Here is a 22,508-nt window from a genome sequence, read left to right as displayed (position 1 = left end):
AGGTATTAGGTTGGGCCACTCACTGATAACTAGGTGAATCATAATCAGTTAATTAACTCTCTCCATACTTCTGGGTAAATGGTATCTTGGTCTATAGGCAGCATAGACCAGGAAGAGCCTAAGCCACCAAGAATATTTAGTCTGAAGAAGAAAACCAAGATACATAATTCAGGTAAGAAACTAGATAATTTAAAACTTACTTGAGCTTTGAAATTTCTCCCCAATTTATATTCCAATTCAGCAATGAGACTTCAAAGCCTTAGAGGTAGGTGAGAGTCACTCAAGGTGAACTTGTGACCCATCATTGGTTATTCAGATAGAACTCTTAGAAACTATAATACAAGGCTATTCAACGATATCATATGAAAATATAAGCATAGACTAACCTTGGAACATGACACAAAAATACATAACATACAAGCTAAATCATGAAACATAAAATATTCACACATTATAACAAATGGAAACTATTTTACAAATGCCATGTAGATTGTAATCAAGAAATCAATTAATATGTGTCTTATTGACAACAAAGAACACATGATGACCTTGCTACATGTAGTCAATAGTTTGTGCAGAATGCTGAATATATTCATAATAAAAACCATAAACTAAGGTAGAAATAGTCAGGTTTGATTCATATAGGTATGGTATGTTCCTATAATCCTAGCACACTGGAGACAGGAGACCATCCTCCAACTACCCAGTGAGCTCAAGCAAGCCTTGGCTACATAAGACCCTCTCTCAAACAACACAAAACTAAACAATAGAAAAACAAAGAAACAAAAAATGCCAAGGTGGAAACAGGAAGATGCTTGTACTTCATAACACTGTCATTGTGAAAGAGTAGATATTTTCTCTAAAAGTCAGGGCAGGACAAAGATGTCATCCCTGGATCCTGTATTCAGGATTGTACAGAAAATTGTACCTAGTGCTATCAAAGAAACACAGAGCATTCAACTGGGATGGAAATAGGAAATATTTTGTTGGCACATGACATAATTTTGCATGTAAAAAATCATGAGTATTAAATAAAAAATTCTAAGAAGATCAAATCTGTGAGGCTATAAGCTAAAGGTTAATATACAAATAACTATTTCTATATAATGTCTACAGATAATTCAAAATCCCAATTAAGAAAATTTTTTAAAATAAGATCAAACTGAGCAAAAATTTTGAACACAGTTAGTAGGATAAATGCTATTTTTACACCTTGGAAATAAAAATTTTGGTGAGAAAAATGAGAGGAATCTAATAAATGAGAGGTTACATATTTATGGACTGGAAAATTCAGTATTTCTAAGGCAGAAGTTTTATGTGAGACCTTTACTTTTAGCACAATCCCCATCCCAGTCCCGGAAAGCTGATTCAAAACCTAGTCAAAATTCAAAGGCAATAGAATTACTCAAACATTTTTGAAAACTAAAGTTTGAGGAATGATATACTACCAGATTTTAAAACTTAATACAAGATTGCGTTAGTGCAGGGGACATAATTGCTAGTCCAGCTCACTAAGCTGCACATTTAATGATTTTATGCACAGCTGAACAGAGTTCTGTTGTGCACGGACTGCATTTTCACTGTACATTTATTAGTTGAAGGGCAGTTAGGTTGCTTCCATTTTTCTAGCTATTGGGAATATAGTGGCAATGAACATGGCTGAGCAAGCATCTGTGGTAGGATGTCAAGTCCTTTAGACATATGCCAATGAGTGGTACAGCTGTGCCAAATGGGAGATTTCGTTTTAGCTTTTTGAGAAGTCTCAAAACTGATTTCTATAGTAACTGCCACAATTTTCAAAATTTAGGAATACACACACTCATACACATATATGCACAATATGTATACACAAATGCATGTAGGAATGCAGTAACAAATAGTAAAAAGAGAGGCCATGAAATTGAATTAGGGTGGAGAAGAACATATGAAAGAGTTTGAAGGGAGGAAAGGGAAGAGAGAATGTAATAAATTATAATCTGAAAAATAAAAAATACAACATAGAATGACAAAAAACATACCAGAAATAAATGCAAGAAGATGACATACACTACAAAGATCTATTAGCTATAACATACACAAGTGTTTACAACTTCTATGGCCAACAACGCAAAAAAAAAAAAAAAAAAAAAAGCCAGCAGAAGGTTTGGGTAGTCACCTCACCAGGGACTCTGGGTAGTCAGTCACCAGGGACTCTGTGTGGGTAGTCAGTCACCAGGGACTCAGTGTGGATAGTCACCTCACCAGGAACTCTGTGTGGATAGTCAGTCACCAGGGACTCTGTGTGGATGGATAGTCACCTTACCAGGGACTCTGGGTAGTCAGTCACCTTACCAGGGAATGTGTGGGTAGTCACCTCACCAGGGACTCTGTGTGGATAGTCACCTCACCAGGGACTCTGTTTAGATGAGCATTTCACCAGGGACTCTATATGCTGCTTTGGAACATACAAAAAGATACTCAAGCTTATATCAGGAGGAACAGTAAATCAAAGCTAGAGTCCTATGGCAACTGTCAGTAATGGCAATGCCAAGGGGAAGCCTTAGATATTGCTTGAGGGAATATAGAAAGACAAGCTCAATATGAGAAATGGTTAGATAGGCAGTTTCATAAGAAATTGTACAGAGACTGTGTCCCTTCCCCTACGTGAGCAGATACATGATGCTCAGGTGCAGGTCATGCCAGTCAGAAGAACAGAGACCTCTGGTGAACCAAAGGCTATGTTAGCTGCCAGAATCCAACCTGCAGCTCTGACAGAGACTCCCTGTTGGACCAGAGGTCATGCAGTCCACCAAAAATACAGACAACAAAGACCAGGTGACCAAAGAGAAAACAGAAACAAGGAACAAAACATACATCCAACATATACAAATTCAGAAATCAGCACCTAGACCTATAATCATCCCAAACCAGATGTCTAGATGCCAGTGTGAGAACACAATCAACAATCTCCAGGGCAATGTGGCACCACCAGAGCCCAGCTAACTGACTACAGCAACCCCTGACTATTCCAACACAGCTGAAGCACAAGAAAATAACCTTAAAATTAACTTTATTAAGATAATTGTGGTTCTTAAAGAAGAAATGAAGAAATCCCTTAAAGAAATCCAGGAAAACACTAACAAACAATGGGAAGAAACGAATAAATCCCTTAAAATAAGACAAGAAAGACAAGAAAAATCATAATCAGGTAAAGGAAATGAATAAAACTGTTCAGTACCTGAAAATGAAAATAGAAGCAATAAAAAAAAAAAAAAAACACAAACTGAGGGAATCCTGGAGATACAAAATCTAGGTAAGTGAACAGGAATTACAGACACAAGCATTACCAACAGAATACAAGGGATGTAAGAAAGAATCTCAAGTGTTGAAGATACAATAGGAGAAAATGACACATCTGTCAAAGAAAATGTTAAATCTAAAAATCCTGGCAGAAAAAAAAAAAACAGAAAATCTGGGATACTATGAAAAGACCAAACCTAATAATAATAGGAATACGGAAAGGAGAAGAATCTGAGTTCAAAGGCCCAGAAATATTTTTAACAAAATCATAGAAGAAAAATTATCTAACCTTAAGAAGAACATGCCTATGAAGATGCAAGAAATTTACAGAACAACAAATAGATTGGACCAGAAAAGAAAGTCCCCTCACTGTATAATAATCAAAACACTAAACATACAGAAAAGAAAGAATATTAAAACCTGCAAGGGCCAAGTAACATAAAGGCAGACCTATCAGAATTACACTGGACTTCTCAATGGAGATTTTAAAAGCCAAAGGGCTTGACAGAAGTCTTACAGACTCTAGGAGATTACAGATGCCAACACAGACCACTATATCTAGTAGAACTTTCAGTAAACAGAGATTGGAGAAAACATATTATTTCATGAGAAAGTCAAATTTAAACAATATCTATCCACAAATTCAGCCCTACAGATGGCACTAGATGGACGATTCCATCCCAAGGAGTCTAACTGTACCCATGAAAATACAGTCAATAATTTCACACCAACAAAACCCAAAGAAGAGAAACACACACACACACACACACACACACACCCCAACAAAATAGTAGGAATGAACAGTCATGGTTCATTAATATCTCTCAATACCAATGGACTCAATTCTCCAATAAAAAGACACAGGCTAACAGAATGGATGCAAAAACAAGATCCATTCATCTGCTGCATACAAGAAAGATACCTTGACATCAAAGATAAATATTACCTCAGAGTAAAGGGTTTAAAAAGAAGAGGATCTACCAAGATGACATCTTAATTCTTAGCAACTGTGCTCCAAATGCAAGGACAATGACATTTGTACAAAAAAAAAATCACTAAAGCTTAAGTCCACATGTCAAACCTCATGCATTAATAGTGGGAGACTTCAACACCCCTCCCTCACCAACAACTAGGTCATCCAGACAGAAACTAAACAGAGAAATAATGGAACTAAGAGACATTATGAATCAAATGGACCTAACAGGTATCTACAGAATGTTTCACCCAAACACAAAAGAACATACCTTTTTTTTCAGCACCTCATAAAATTATCTACAAAATTGTCATAAAGCAAGTCTCAACAACAGGTACAAGAAAATTGAAGAATACCCTGTATCATATCAGAGTACCATGGATTAAAGCTGGACTTCAACAACAACAGAAACAACAGAAAGCCTACAAACTCATGGGAACGGATCAACTCGCTACTAAATGACTACTGGGTCAAGGCAGAAATAAAGAATGAAATGAAAGACTTCCAAGAATTCAATGACAATTAATGTACAACATACCCAAACTTTCGGGACACTTTGAAAGAAGTACCAACAGAAGGTTCATAGCACTAAGTGCCTACATAAAGAATTTGGAGAAATCACACATAAGCGACTTTACAGCACACCTGAGAGCTCTAGAACAAGAAGAACCAAACTCACCCAGGAGGAGTAGAAGGCAGGAAATAACCAAACTCAGGGTTGAAATCAATAAAATAGAAACAAAGAGAACAATACAGAGAATCAAAGAAACAAAGAGTTGGTTCTTTGAGAAAATCAACAAGACAGGTAAACCCTTATCCAAACAAATCAAAAGACAAGAGATGTCTAAATTAACAAAATCCAAAATGAAATGGAGGACATAACATGATAGTGAGGAAATCCAAAGAATCAGGTCAGACTTCAAAAACCTGTGCTCCACAAAATTGGAAAATCTACAAGAAACTGACAATTTTTCTGGATAAATACCACATACTAAAATTAAATAAAGATCAGATAAACACTTTAAATAGACCTATAACCCCCAAGGAAATAGAAGCAGCCATTAAAAGTCTGTTTAAAAAAAAAAGCCCAGGGCCAGATAGTTTTGGGGCAGAATTCTACAAGACTTTCAAAGAAGTGCTAATACCAATAATCCTCTAATTATTCCACAAAATAGAAACAGAAGGAACATTGATGAATTCATTTTATGAGGCCACAGTCACCCTGATACACCAACCACACAAAAGCTCAACAAAAAGAGAATTACAGACCAATTTCCCTCACGAACATAGATCCAAAAACACTCAATAAAGTACTCTCAAACTGAATCCAAGAATACATCAAAAAGATCATCCACCATGATCAAGTAGGCTTCATCCCAGAGAGTCAGGGATGGTTCCATATATGAAAATCTGTGAGTGTAATCTACCATAGAAACAGACTGAAAGAAAAAGAAATACACATGGTCATCTCAATAGATGCTGAAAAATCCTTTAAAAAAATCCAACTCCCCCTTCATGTAAAAGTCTTGGAGATATCAGGGATACAAAGAACATACCTAAACATAATTGAGGCAATTTATAACAAGCCTATAGCCAACATCAAATTAAATGGAGAGAAACTCAAAGCAATTCTACCAAAATCTGAAATAAGACAAGGTTATCCATTCTTTCCATATCTATTCACTAGAGTACTTAAATTTCTAGCTAGAGCAATAATACAACTAAAGGAGATCAAGGTGATACAAATTGGAAAGGAGGAAGTCAAATTATCTCTATTTGCAGGTGATATGATAGTATATATAAGTGACCCTAAAAATTCTACCAGGAAACTCCTATAGCTGATAAATACCTTCAGTGAAGTGGCTTTATTCAAGATTAACTCAAAGAAATTGGTAGCCCTCCTATGGACAAAGAGCAAAGGGGCTGAGAAAGAAATCAGAGAAACAACACCATTCAGAAGAGCCACAAATAATATAAAACGTCTTCAGGTAACTCTAACCAAGCAAGTAACAGACCTGTATGGCAAGAACTTCAAATCTATGAAGAAAGAAATTGAATAATATATCAAAAGATGCAAAGATATCCCATGCTCATGCATTGGTAGGATTAACATAGTAAAAAATGGCCATCCTAACATAAGCAATCTACAGATTAAACCAAATTCCCATCAAATTCCAACACACTTCTTTACAGCTCTTGAAAGGACAATTCTTAACTTCATATGGAAAAAGAAAAAACCCAGGATAGCTTAAAAAAATCATTTGCAATAAAAGAATTCCCAGAGATAACACCACACCTGATTTTAAGCTCTACTACAGAGCTATAGTTGAAGAACCAAAGCACTTGCATTTCAAGCAAGCTCCTCACCCCAGCTTGAAACAGGCCTGAGTTTCAAAATTCTCAGAGCTGTTGACATAGGTCCCAGGACAAAGTCAGGATGTTTGAAGAGCCATCTGGTAACAACTGATTAACCATAGAATGCCCCAATGCTGGAGATGGTCAAAAGTACAAAGTCAGGATGTTTGAAGGACTATTTGGTAGCAACTGATTAACCACAGAATAACCCAATACAGGAAGTAGACTATAAAGTTTGACAAATAACCAATTAAAACTATAAAGTAAGATAACACAGGAATTCTGGAAAGCCCCTAAAACTTGAGCCAATCAGAATTGTACTGGTACTAGCACCCCTAAATGATGTAACCTTGTGGTTTTTGCCTTTATAAACTGAGCTTGCAGAGGGGCGGGCACCTCCTTCAACCTCTACTGTGTTGGATGGCGTGAGGAGGTCCCTGCCACACGTCTTGAACTGCTTCAATAAACCTTGTAAAGCATTTCGGGGAGTTCGTGTCTCTGGTGGTCTCTTTGGGAGCCTTGTGCCCAGGGCATAACATAGTAATATAAACCATATGGTATTGGTATAAAAACAGACAGGTTGATCAATGGAATCAAATGGAAGACCCAGGTGTAAATCCACACACCTATGGACACTTGATTTTTGATAAAGAAGCCAGGATTATACAATGAAAAAAAAAAAAGCATCTTCAACTAATGGTACTGGTCTACCTGGATGTCAGTATGTAGAAGAATGCAAGTAGATTCATATCTATCACCCTGCATGAAACTCACATCCAAGTGCATCAAAGACCTCAACATAAACCAGATGTTGCAAACCTAATAGAATAGAAAGGAGGAAATATCCTTGAATTCATTGGCACCTGAGAAAACTTCCTGAACAGAACACCAATAGTGTAGACACTGAGATCTATAATTAATAAATGGGAACTCATGAAACTGAAAAGCTTCTGAAAATTAAAGGACTGTCAACAAGACAAATTGGTAGTCCACAGAATGGGAAAAGATTTTCACCAACTCCACATCTGACAGAAGGCTAATAAACAAAATATGTAAAGAACTCAAGAAACTAGACATCAACAAACCAAACATTTCAATTAAAAATGATGTGCAGATCCAAAGAGAGAATTCTTAACAGAAGAATCTCAAATAGCTAAGAAACACTTAGAGAAATCCTCAATATCCTTAGTCATCAGGGAAATGCAAATCAAAATGACTCTGAGATTCCATCCTACACTTGTCAGAATGACTAAGATAAAAAACACAAGTGACTGCTCATGCTTGTAAAGATATGGAACAAGGGGAACACTCCTCCATTATTGGTGGAAGTGTAAACTTGTATAGCCTCTTTGGAAATCAATATAGTAGTTTCTCAGAAAATTGGGAGTCAATCTATTCCAAGACCCAGCTATATCACTCCTCTGCATATACCCAAATGACAATCCATCCTACCACAAGGACACTTTTTCTGCTATGATCATAGCAACTTTATGTATAATAGCCAGAAACAATCTAAATGTCCCTCAACTGAAGAATGGATAAAGAAAATGTAGTCCATTTACACAATAGAGTATCACTCAGCTGTTAAAAACAATGACATCATGAAATTTGAAGACAAATGGATGGAAAACATCCTGATTGAGGTACTCTAGACTCAGAAAGACAAACATCGCATGTACTCACTTATAAGTGGATATTAGCTGTAAAATAAAAGATAATTATTCTACAACCCACAGACTCAGAGAGACTAAGTAACAAGGAGGGCACAATGGGGATGCATAGGTTTCCCTGGGGAGGAGAAACAATACCTTTCAAGGATGGAATGAGAATGGGAACAGGAAGAATCAGGTTGGTTGGGGGAGAAAGTACTTGGCAGAGACAACTGGATTGGGGGGCATTTCACCAAACCGGACTGGCAAAAAAAAAAAAAAAAAGTCAATGAAATGATTCTTAATGACATTCTGCTACACTTGTAAAGCAGAGCCTAGCATCATTGTCATCAGAGAGGCTTCATCCAACACTGATGGGAGCAGATGCAGAGACACACAACCAAACATTAGGCAGAGCTCAGGGAATCCGGCATAAGAAGGGGAGGACAGAGGCTGGAGAGATGGCTCAGAGGTTAGGAGCACTGACTACTCTTCCAGAGGTCCTGAGTTCAATTCTCAGCACCCACATGGTGGCTCACAACCATCTGTAATGAGATCTGGCACCTTTTCTGTATACATAATAAATAAATAAATGTTAAAAAAATACATTAAAAAAAAAGATGAGGACAGACTGTAGGAAACAGAGGAGAAAGATATCACAAGAACAGAGCCCACAGAATTAACTAACCTGGGCTCATGGGGGATCACAGAGACTGAACTGATAACCAGGGATCCTTCATGAGTCTGACCTAGGTCCTCTGCATGTATGTTAAGGCTGAGTTATTTGGTGCTCTTGTGGGATTCCTAACAATGGGAGCAGGGCTGTCTCTGATTCTTTTGTCTGCTCTTGGGACCCTTTTCTTCTTGCTGGGTTGCCTTGTCCAGCCTTGATATGAAAGTATTGCCTAGTCTTATTGCAACTCGCTTATTATGCCATGTTTTGTTGATACCCTGGGAGGCTTGCCCTGTCCTAAAGACAAATGGAGGAGTAGTGGTTCTAGGAGAGAGGGGAGGTGGGGGCAGGGCTCAGAGAAGAAGGAGGAGGGGAGACTTCAGTGGGGACATAGTATAGAGAGAAGAATAAATAAAAAAGAAAAAAAGGTGAACAGAAACTGTACAGGACAGACGTGAAACATCCAGGAAACTATAAAATAGAAATAACATAGAAACATACTAAAATTTATATTTAAATATTTTTAAAACCTAGAAAATATCCAATAAATTAAATGAAAAGTAGAATATTAAAAGAATGGAATATACTTAGCAACGAAGAGAAACATATAATTGATGCATGTGGTAACATAGACCAATCTAAAACTTTGAAAATTGAAACTCCAGATACCAAAATAGATATTATTTGATTCTGTTTACATGTAATGCTTTTAAGAGGTAAACTGGCAGAGTCAGACAATAATGTGGACTTTCTTATGACTGGGCAACAGACATAAGTTTAGATTAGCAATTTCTAGGAAAGCTTATGATGGTGGATAATTTTAAAACAGAACTGTGGTAAAGGTCATACAATCCTGGAAGTTTATTAAAACTACTGACCTGAACATTAACAATGGGTATTTATAATATTAAAATTATACATTGATGAAATAATAATGCTAATTATGATGATGATTAACACTAATACTAATAATGAAATACACACTGGAAATTTCAACTCAGATGCAAAGGAATTCACTAGAATATATCTACTGTTTATTAAAAAAAAGACAGTGACTAATGAGTTAAAATTGAGATACTATTTCCAAAGACTCTGCTATCTTTCAAAGTTAAACGTTTTCCATGTTCTTTGCTAGGAAGTGACCAATTAGTCTTTATATCTTAGCAGATGCAGCCAGTCTACTATGGAACTGTACACAGTAAATGACTTTTTTAAGAATCAGAATTTCTTTGGTTTATTTCAAATTGCTTCTCTGAAACCATAAGATGGAGTTCCAAATTAAGAGAGAGAGAGAGAGAGAGAGAGAGAGAGAGAGAGAGAGAGAGAGACAGAGACAGAGACAGAGACAGAGACAGAGAGACTCATTTCCTGAACATTGCATTTTTTTCTTTTTTCCTTACTTTGTTTCTTTGTAGCTAAAGGTAGCATTTGCTGCATTTGTGGAAATTGCAGGGATTTGCATTAGGTTTACTTGCAGTTACCTAGAAGGCATCAAACTCATCTTATTTCCCAAATAAAAAAGATATTTTCAAAATTTAAATGAATGTTAACACTGAATCACAGCCCAGGTCCTTTATTACTCCAAAGTGCATTAGTTACTGTCTCCATTCCATTTCACAGTCTTTGTCTAGTGAACAAAGACTTTCAAAACCACTGTACAATTGTTGAAAATTTCTCTATGTTTGGAAATTCATATGTTCAAAAGTTAAGGAACTACTTTTTAATAGTTAGAATTTTATTTTCACATATTTCTCTTTGTATACTTTACAAAATTATGAATAATGATACAGAAACACGTTTGCATGTATATGTTTTATTCATATAATAAAATGGGTGTAAGTATTAAAGTTTTATAAATCTCTTAGCTTTTATCTAAGCTCCTCTAATATTTTTGTAATAATTGATTATAATTTGAACATCTTACTAAATCATGAGGAAAGTGAGAGCCGGGGCTTTCGTGCATTTCTTCTAATCACACAACAAAACATAATAAGGAATGACAGATATTATCACACAAACATACAACTTAATGCACTATGAGGTATAAAAGTATTTGGAAAGGAGATTCTATGGTATGAAAATTTAAAAAACAAGGACAAAAGGCCTATCTCCTGTATTTATATTGATTTTTAACTACCTCTGTAAATATTTACAGTGTAAGTCCTCAAGATTTGGTTTCAAAAGCCATTCATCATGTCCACTATTCCTGGCAGCTTCAAAGAGCCTTTGTTAGCACATATTATAACTCTTTGTATTTTCTCTATTATCAAAACAGAATTAAATATTTAACTCATTTGAAATACTAAAACTACTCTGCTTTAAATACATTACATATGCTTAATAAAATGATTTTACTAAAGAAGAGAGAATGGTGCCACTTGTTCCCATTATTCAAATCTGTCTCTTTGAGACATAACCAAAGAGAGCTGAATTCTCATGTTTATTTTTATATGCAATCTCTCCTGATGTCACACAGTAGATAGCCTCCAAAAAAACCTGGATATTCTCAAAGAATGAGAAGGATAAAGGCAAAACTCATGTTAGCATCACTCTTAGAGCAGTTTGAGTTGGTGGATCTATGAAAACAGCATGGGACCATAAGACTCCACTATCCATATCTTGAGATGATTGACAAGGGGAATGCTATTAACCTATTTTCTCTTTATGCTTCTCTTTTAGCTATATATGTCTGATAAGATATTGTCAGAGACACACAGTATATCTACTTTAAAGGAATTTATGTAAGCAAAATGTTTTCTGCTATAAGTAGGAGAATGGGCATGCTACATTTTATTCTTCACTTTGTTGCTCCTATCCTTGGGTTCAGATGTTATCTATGAGTTTGTATAGCGTTTCATTACTATGGAAGCTACCATTCACATTATTTTTCCCTGAACATGAGAAACAAGTAGGGATGGAAAAACTTACTCAGGAAAATTTTAAATGTACAGGAAATGACCAGACTATAACAAATATTTCATCACAATACAGTTAGTGTTCTAGCTTCCATGATCACAAAATCATGGCCAATTTTGTTTCATCTACCTGTGTACTTTTCTCCATACCTAGTTAGTTTTTAAGCAAATTTTAGATATGCTACCATTATTTGTAAATATTTTAGTATGCATCTCAAGAAGATATACTCAATCACAACTAAAGATAATAAGAACATATTATATTTTTGAAAATGCTCATAGAATAAATGCAAAACATTCCCACACAAACAAAATAACATGGGTAAGAGCTTCCTTTAATCATTAAATAACGCACACACACACACACAAATACACACATACAAACACACATATACATGCATGTATATATATTTATTTCAAAATATCATGTTATACATAGTAAGTAGATAGTTTTAGCTATCAAGAAGTTTTCCTGAATTAAAAATAATACAAAATGGTATTCATAATATTATTTACTAAATAATTAGAATTTAATTATTATCAACAACCTTATAAGTAAATCATAGCTAGCTTGATCTTGTCAGCACACAAGGACATGTCCTAAGGTTGAGCTTTCTCTTTGAAGGTTTGTCTACCTTTAGGCACTGTACAAAGACTATCACATGTGGCTCCTGATTCACAGGTTTATAGATTTAAAATAATCTAGATTCCTAAGGATTTACTGAAAACATTACAGATTATTTCAAGATATTTAATTGTTCATGAAACTGTGTTCCTTGAGGATAAACTAAACTATACATTTAGTAGTAATTATTAAAGTGTGAATAAAAATAGAAAATTTTATATTATTTTAGGAAAATAAAAAAGAAAAGGAAACTTGGATAGTGATAACATGCATTTATTTGAAAAATTAGTTTCCAAAAATAATAATTCTTTTCTTCATTATGAAAAAATGAAGGAAATAAGTTTAGTTTTAGCATAGAATATTTATAACAGTAAATTAATAGGATTTATTACTACCATTCTTATAGTTTAGACTTTCTGTAGTTTAAGTAAGACAATAATAAGTTAGAGAAGACAAGGCTGAGAGGAATCATTTGATATGAAATAGAAATAATGACATAAGTAGACAGATACATTGATGTATAACCTGTTCATTTATGGAAAACGCTTCAAGATTTCTATTATTTATCCCATAAAAATAATATTAGCATAACCAGAAAACATTATGCAATTTTGATTTATCTTCTGGAAGCAACTGAAATAATTTTCAACAAAAAATAACTTCTATAAATACCTCTTAAAGCACTAATTGGACTCAATATGTAAAATTTTTCTAAAAAATGAAAATCAAATATAAATATATACTACAACTATAGAATGCATTTTATAAGAATGAAGTGAGGGAAAACAGAGCACTTAGGATTTAAATATTTCCCTTGTATTTTTAACCTGAACAGCAATATATACATAAAGTTAAAATATCTTTCTTTGGTACAAGAAAAATACCCATCTTAACAGGAAAACAATGCTAGACTTTGAAGTGACAAGTATTCTGTGGAAACAGAGAGCAGACCATTCCTCATTGCACAATCAAGTGTCAAAGTCTGCAATACAATTGCAGCTGAGGAGACAAGAGCCTTCCTGAGTCACCATGAAAACAAACAAAATGAAAGAAGTGTGTGCACCATGTTAGATCTACCTCTGTACAGAGAGCACAACAATGTCTTTAAAATATTACCAGTATTTTCTGTTTGTATTGAGTGAATGTGAAACACAGATAGTGTGCAGTAATTGAGGAAGAATACAAGAAATACCTAGGGCATATTTCATCAACTTGAAAAATTTATTTTATCTCATACTTCACATAATGGAAATATTATTTGTAATATGAATGTTTCATAATTTTTAAGCATTTTAGGTCTAGGAAATACAAAGAAATACAAAAATATTTATGCTAGAAGAGATGTAGAAACCATGACAATGAAATACAGTGTGAGGTCTAGATTGTATCTTGAGGCAGTAGATAAAATAAGTGATTAGTGGAGAATCTCAAATTTTGGGTAAAACTCACAGCTGTTTTAATTTATATCCATGTTGATTTTCTTGGGTTGATTTATGCTAGATTTCTGTCAACATTAGGAAAACTGGTCAAAGAATGGGCAATACAGCACTCTGGACCATTTTCTTGAAGCCCGAAGTTATTCCAAAATAAGAAGCTTAGAAAGCCTATTATCAGCTTTGATCTATAAATAGACACAAGTAATCCTAAAGCTCAGCATGATTGTCAGTGTTCACCTCGGATAAATACAGAAGACTCTAATCCTGAAATCTCCAAGCCTCTATACTCAGCAATCATAGTATTCAAGAGAGCAAACCACACTGTAATGTGGTGACCATAATATTTCCTGAAATAGTAATTATGAGCATTGCCAAATCATGCACTGTTAAAAATACGGAAAATGAAGAGAGGATCTGTATCACTTAGTGACTCTTCATGCAAAAATCATGTCATTAATGTTTTTTGTGTTCAAATGAATAGCCTGCTATTTTGGGACATGTGCTAAAATAGATATAAATGGTTGTTTTCTAAAATTCAACGAGTCATTTAAACTGCAATCCAAATACATATGTCAATATGACATTAGAATTAGAAATGATCAGATAGTTCAGTTTGCTTTACCTGAAACTGTGTGGTCCTTAGAGTCTCTGGTTATTTTTATCCTTGCATGAGGAAAGATGTAGTGCATTGTCTTGCCATTCATCTGCAGAATCTAGGACATAGAAGGGATTCGGTAAAAAAAATAAGTAATAAAAACCCTTGAAATACATTATGCAGAACTACACTTGCTCAATTCAAAGCACACCAATTACATCAATGAAAATATACCAGAAGATTCTTGAGTGATGGCAATTGAAGAATTTACACTCATACTGCATAATGATTAAATCAGTTTCTGAGTTCATTATGATGCTTCATTTATAATCAATCACTCTTGAAGACTGACTTGTCTTATTTGGGAAATCAATGTGCATGTATATCTGGTATTTAAGGATGTTTCTGACTACAGTGATATGTACTCATTATTGATAACAATGAATATATTGAGAAAATCCAGCCCTTGATTTTGCACTGGAAAGTTAGGAAATGGAAAGGCATTCTTAACTTTAAGTAATTATGTGGAATTAGAGGAGAAATCTCAGAATATCCCCTCTCGTCACATCTCCATCACCCTGACTAGGTCGGTGCTAGATTTAAGGTGCTTGAATTTTATTGTGAAATTCCACTGAGGACATCTACTAGATTCTAGTTCAGAATAGTTCTGTCTAAATGAATAAAGACTTTGTTCATGCAAATGCTCCCTGATTCTGTCTTTATATTCAAAGGTTATGTTGCTGATGGAGATATTTCTTATTTCTAAAGCAGAAGGAGCAACACTAAAGCTACTCTTGTGTGTGTGGCTCCCACACTATCACACTAGTGGACTTTGGTTTTTTTTTGGGGGGGGGGTAGGTTGTTTTTGTTTGTTAATTTATTCTATGTGTCTTTTACATCATGTATCTTGATCCAATTCATTTCCCAGTTACTTTGCATCAACCCTCAGCCTCTGCACCCCTCATAAAACAAGACAAAATTTAACAAAAAAGGAAAAAAAGATAAAAGAAAAAAATTAAAAATCTCATCATAGAAGCTGCATTGTGACATAGTGAGTCTTGCCATAAACTCCTTTGTCCACATATATTTATTTGCCAATTTTCATTGCAAAAAGTCATTGGTCTGGTTTGAGGCCTCTGGAAACTACTACACTATTGGTGCTGGGTCCTACTAGGTCTCTTCCTGGGTATCCTATTGTTGATATTATTCCTTAAAATTGGTGTACACCATCTCACTCTTATTCCAATGATTTTATGACATCATGTATATTTAATGACAATTTAAGTCATTTACTCAATTGGTCAAAATAAACTAAGACAACACTATTTTGCATTTAGGGTTTCTGATTTCTAGATTCTACTGTAGATATAATCATAATGCATAGACTGCATTTTGCAAGAATAGGCAAGCTTCCTAATGTGTTCATTAGAGTTTTTAGCAGTAAATTGTTATCACATTTTAATCAATATCTGTGATGTTAGGATACTGAATATCTTCATTTCCATGACTGTTTCCTTAGAGTGTCTCCACACAATTCTACAATTTTTAAGACTTTGCAACCAGCATCATGAGTTCACTTACTAGAATATTAAACTTTTATAGTTATGATTGGTATGAATGAGCCAATAGACAGCAGAATCACAATTCAAGGCAAATACCGACAGAGCCTTCTGGAAAATAGACTTATAAGCCATCTGATTTTTGTTTGTTTGTTGGTTTGTTTGTTTTGTATCAAATCAATATTATCAAGAGCATACCAAGGGACACCAGGAAGTTAAGTGATGCACCAAGGTGCTAGACTCTGCTGTTAATGGTCTTCTAATGATTCTACATCAACAAGATTGTCACCTGCATGTATACCAGAAAATGCAGTGTTCTTTCCTAACCACAAATATTTTCATGGGCCCAGTCTACATATTCATAAAGTAATTAAATTTGTATTAGCATAGCTTTATTTACACATTCATCCTCTTTGATTTGCACAAATGCTTAATATAGGGAACAGATGTTGGCCTGTTTCCCCACACTATACTGGACATTGCACACTTACATATCAGGGTGTGTAGGGCAGAGAGCTGCTATGTTATATGTGATCATGATCAAAGACATGACACAGTTTATACCAGAGCATAAGGGAAAAAGACTTTCTCCAGTTTTGTAGCAAGATGTCCTATTGCATGAGGGGGCTTATTTATGATAATCTGAATGACCAGTATGCTTAGCAAAGTAACCAGAGTCTAGAGAGAGAAAACAATGTTCAGCTACAAATATACGAAAGAGCATGGCCCCTTCAGAGGAGGTTTATATACCGAAGGCAGGAGCTTCATAGGGTTTGCAGATGACATGCACTTTACTTGACAGTGGGGAATATTGTTATAGCCAATATATAGTGACTTACTTTTGCAACTATCATGTAAAGGATATCGATCCTCTTTATAAAGAAAAACCTTAAAAATAAATAAGATTACATAGTCTATTTATTTCACAAAGATCATTTGGATTTCTCTTGAAAAGTACAAACATTTGAAAGGAAACAAATACTGCTTTGTTAAATTTGTAGTTAATATGACTGTAAATCTAATACTTTTTTTCAGAAATAATCCTGTATCCATGTAGTGCTTTGTGTATAAATTTTAACAGAAGACAAATTCATGTTTGAATTAGTCAATTGGATTTTATCCTCTTTCCCCCAGAGCACATCATGAGAATAATTTCTTGTTCAGGTTTTAAGTAACAGCATCCTCATTTATTAGTATCAAGAGCTAAGTATTACCTTTTATTATCAGATATACAAGGAAGTAAATAAAACGAAAATGCCTATAGGCCAAATAAAGTTCTTGATTTAAAGGAGAAAACAGTATTTGAGGTTAAATATCAATACAGGAAAGCATAAACTTAACATGTAATTAAACTTTGTAATGCTATATATTTAAGGCATATGCTATCTTCTATATAGAATTCATTTAGAAAACATATAAAGTAAGACACATTACTGGCATAAAAATCAACATGTCTGTTACTTGTTGAAAAGAGGCTATGATTCAGAATGGGCATGCAAGTTTCTGGGGTAGGCTATATTCCCTGTCTTGGCTATTGGGAGTACTTGTATGGCTGTTAACTTTATAGTAGTTGATAATTTTATGTGTTTGTCCTTTTGATCATTACATATTATTTTATAATTCAGTGGATATTAATGCAAAGGTTCATTTGAAAATGTAAGACTTCTATTAGCAATAAAATACATTATGATTGTTACATTCATTAACAAGGATCTTTATGCTTCTGTTTTTTGAACTAGCCAGAATTTTATGAAACAATCTTCAATAAACCCTTCCTGCTTTGTTTTTGCATTACACTAGTCTGTAACTACATATTTAAGATATGATGCACTATGTCCTCAGTCAAAGTTACTGATTTGTATATGTCAATATCATAAAATTAAAAGTAAAATGTCATTTGCAATACATATATTTCATCTAAGTAGAACAGAACATAATTTTCAAAATTTAAAGGAATAGATACAGATGACCTCACTATATTCTCAAATAACATTAGGTAATAATTTAATTGAAGAACTCTTGAGTATCCAGGGAACAGTATTTGATGGCAAGGGGAATTTTAGACTTGTGGTTTCTATAGCAGGTGTTATTATGATTTTGTTAACATATTTAACATTCCATTGACTTTGTCCAGGCTTTTAGGGAGTACTAAGCTACAGAGACCCAGATGGCCAATAAATAATAATTATATTTGTTTCATTATTGTGGACATTCCAAGCTAAATCTTTATGATAAGAGTTGAAACATAACTATAAATACAATGTTAAGAGCAACAAGAAGATAAAATTCAATACAATCTATGTTAAAATACAAAATAAAGAAAAGTATGTAAACATTTAGTCAATATAACCCTAAACAAGAGTGTGTTAAAAACAAGAAAAGGGAGTGTTTACTCACATATATCTATACTGCACAATGTTCTTGCAACCTCTTCATTAGCCCATGAATTTTCCTTTTATTCAGTACCAGAGATGGTTTATCCATACAATAATCATCTATTGCATGAATGAATCATTCAAATTGTCCAGTAGAAGCATCAAAATGTCCATCAAATTAATAAAATAAAGTACTTTCTTCATTAAATTACTGAAAGGAAACAATCTTGAACTTGATTGGCAAATATTTAGGTTAACAGACTCATCTATTTTAGAACCAAATCTTTTTGCTAACAAGTTCAAGAGACTATAAAATTTCACACTTACTTGCTCTTGATGTTGACTGAGGGGTCTAGAGTGAACCAATCTTTCTGGCAGTTTCCGGTCCAGACCATGGCCATTTTCCAACCGAGACTCCCTGGGTTTATCAAACCAATCCGTTTCCTCCCGACGTAAGTGATAGGCTTTGGAGACCAAGGAAACATCATACATTGCAACCGCAACTAATACAGGTGATAGAGGGAAGCAAATGGTCTGCAGTATTAGCATGCATTGGGCTTATTGACCATAGCATGCATTTCAGACATAACTCCCATCAGAGCTAGAAACGTTTCCAATAGTATCTACAGATTTTCATACAACAGAATAATCTAAAGAAAAAGAGGCACATGAATGCACAACATCTCATAGTAAAATAAAACAACACAAAATTACATTTTAAATCAGTATAAATGAAATTTCGATGACAAATCAATCAATCAATAAAAGTATATAAGAATAATTTTGGTCAACTTAAGTTCATCAGTTCCCACTTAGAAACCTTACCCTACAACCCACCATGTATGACCGAAAGTCAACAGGAAAGGCACTATGTGCACATGCTGTGTTTCTTAACTTTCCACTTTTGTATAATCAAGCAGCCACATATGGCTTCTGGTTTTAACACCAAGTGAATATATATTTTTGAAAGTATAACATTTCTTTGACAATCATAAGTAAACAAAAGCATTTAATGCTAAGATACCCTATATTTCATTGCTAGAAATACATATACTACAAGATCATTATAGCTTAATAATAAAAACATATCTAAAATTGGTATGTATGTGAGAATCTTTAATATAAATAAAATTATAATTATCTGAATTTTAACACTAAATAAGACATTTGACAATTACTTTTTATTAACTTACCAATATGATAAAACTTGATAGTATATTTTGCAATTTTAATCACATTTAAAGCATTCAAATACAAATTTAAAAATTTCACCTAGTTATATCAGTACTTTCCAGGTTTCTTTAGGGTATTGCAAAGTGACTAAAACTTACATTTTACTGAATGGCTAATACTGGACTTAGCATAAATTGCTTCTTCTTTACATTCCTTAGCTATGTTCTTACCCCACCTCAGTTAATAGCCTTCGGAAACAATATATTGTAGTTTCTCAAATGGCAATGAAAGAACCTGTTCCCTTGCTCAACCTGATACATCATGATTTCAATATATTATTTTCTTGAAATGGCAGCTTCTAAAATGTCACAGATTGAGCTCTTCTCTCTATCTTGTTTAAGGTAGCTTTTGTGTCTACTTTATCCTTAAGAATTTCTCCAGAGACTGCCTTTTCCAGTATTTATTGGATGGTAGGGTTAGACAGTCAGTGTGTGCACCACTGCTCGGGTGCACATCTGTAGCCTTGCACACCACTGGCCCTCAGTCACACAACCTCTCCCATGTAAACATGGATTGAGGGACAACATAGCACTGTTTCACCAATTTCAGGCCTGATGCTTGGATTGTGGCTACATATACTCTTAACCGATTTGCCTATTAGACTAGTAGTTACTTGAAGAGGAAATTAATATCTCTTTTGTTATTTTCTCCTCTTGGAATTTTTTCCTCCATCTTATTTGGAGCATAGTGTTTAATAAATTTTTGTGTTAAGCATAGAGTTATTTGTCATCATCAAAAGAAAGAAGTTAAATATCATAATTATGATAGTTTTAGATAAATAACTTGTCCTTATACCTAATTTATAGATATTCAATATTTTTTCACAGTCTACTGGATAATTATTTTGATAAACCACAGTACTAATTTGAAGCTGAGTGAATAAATTTACAAAATTATTCAGTATAACAACTACTTGATAAATAAAAAAATAAACAAGAGAGTCATCAGTCTGTGAACTTAGTAGATTATATTTAATCTCCCTTAGGTGAAAATAATTTTGTATAGGTATTACATATATTTATCATTCATTTTTAAGTTTTTTTTAAAAAAAGAAAGTAATGATTCATCATGTTTTCAACATGTGGTTATTCTGAATAGTATAGACTTTCATTAGAATATTTAACTTCTCTAATTGCCTTTCAAATGCAACTGTTTAAATGTGTTTTAGGAGGTTTTAGATATTACAAATATGACAGAACCTCAACCTGATCCAGGATTTTGTCAGTTTATCTTTAATTCTGATGACCTGTTTTGATTTTTGTTATTTCTAATACTATTTCCATATGTAACTGAATGGAAAAGATATGCATCTTTTTTTTTATAGGATGCACAGTCAATCTAAGGCACCTGGATTGAGTGACTCTGTCTTCCTCATGAAGTGCCAGGTATGCAGGGTTATCTATTCCTAATAGCTTGTGTTTGATCTGCTGTAGTGGAACCACATTACAAATGAATTTTATAAAATGTAACATATATGTTCTATGCTGATGCAAATAATTTTCTTTGCTTTTATATCACTAGGAAACTTCATGTATTTGTATAAAATACAAGCAATGAAAATATGTAGCATTTTATTGTGCATGTATTTTAAAGATATCCAGTACAATGCAATCACAAAGTTACTAACATAATTCAATTTGTTATAGCCATGTGTCTAATTCTGTATTGATATTCTTTATTAGTGAATGAGTTTTGTCTACTTCATTTTAAAATATATTTTAGTTCTTAAATTTCCCTCCAATTGTTTTTTCAGTTGGGTACAATCTTTATTCGCCTTACTACTGTGTAGGGTATGTGCTATCTTATCATGTTGGCATCAAACAAGAATTCAGTCAGTGATTACTGCTATACACAAAATTCTAAAAATAAAAAGGACTTGGTTAATTTAATTTGTGTGGAATCAAATAAATGCCCCATTTGGGACTCGTTACAAACATTTACATCTCTAACACCAAGTTAAAGACACATTTCTGAGGAATAACCCCATTTGTCAAAATCTTTCTAGGTAACTGTCACCTTTGTGCACATATCCTTTAGGTATTGAGTTGCTCTGTAATTCCAAGAGTTCTTGATTTATTTTTACAGATATGGCCATTGAATGGCTTCTTACTCCTTTTCACAGTCATTCTACATGTATACAATGAGTATCAAATATGTACTAGACTAAAAGAACAACTGTTTCCACATAGTGTCATAATTCCAGGTAAGCTAAGTGGATTAATTAAAATATTAGCCTAGTACAGATATACACAAATGAAATGTTTTACTCAAATAACAAACTGTCAATAAAAATGGTCAACCAATCACCTGTAATGAGAAAAAACAGGTTTGAAAGAAACTTGGTGATCAGAACTTCATGAGGAACATAAATGGTTCTTTTACCTCAGGCCCACAGACCTCCCTCTTCAGTTCATCAAACAGTCTATATTTCAGTTTCTAAAATCATATCTGTGTCTACATACAGAATAAAAAAAGAAAATGCTCTTTATGAAAACACATTTTAATGTGAGTTTTTAACTGAGCAAGCTAAATACAAATGGGAGGATATTCACATCAGTTTGGTATTTTTTTTTAGTATCCAGATTAATGAAATAATATTTTTATGTGTTTAGACATGTTTTATTTCCAGAGCTTCAGCCCCACATATATTCAAACACAAACCAATATACAGGATGGGTACAGTGGCTCATGTCTTTGATACAAGCACTTATGGGCCTGAGATAGGCAGGTCACCATAAATCTGAAGCTAGTCTGACCTGTATAATGAGTTCCACGCCTGCATGGGCTACAGAATAGGATCTATCTAAAAAATTTAATAAAATAAATAAAAATATATATCTA

General features: G+C 33.9%; 1 protein-coding gene across 7 annotated transcripts in view; it reads right to left on the bottom strand.

Moving 5' to 3' along the window:
* Pclo (piccolo presynaptic cytomatrix protein) overlaps positions 1 to 22,508 on the bottom strand; it is a 337,199-nt gene that overhangs the window by 117,869 nt on the left and 196,822 nt on the right. For 4 of the 7 annotated variants that reach the window (XM_037203548.1, XM_037203551.1, XM_037203549.1 and 1 more), the window contains exons 8-9: positions 18,762 to 18,937; positions 14,528 to 14,618 (exon numbers count right to left, since the gene is read on the bottom strand). In XM_037203548.1, coding sequence (XP_037059443.1) covers positions 14,528 to 14,618; positions 18,762 to 18,937 — 267 coding nt within the window. The remainder of the gene's footprint in view (positions 1 to 14,527; positions 14,619 to 18,761; positions 18,938 to 22,508) is intronic. The other 3 variants (XM_037203550.1, XM_037203554.1, XM_037203552.1) reach the window with 1 other exon arrangement.

The sequence above is a fragment of the Peromyscus leucopus genome, chromosome 3 (genome assembly GCF_004664715.2).
Source record: "Peromyscus leucopus breed LL Stock chromosome 3, UCI_PerLeu_2.1, whole genome shotgun sequence".
Classification (NCBI taxonomy): Eukaryota; Metazoa; Chordata; class Mammalia; order Rodentia; family Cricetidae; genus Peromyscus; species Peromyscus leucopus.
This window is presented reverse-complemented; position numbering and strand designations above follow the sequence as displayed.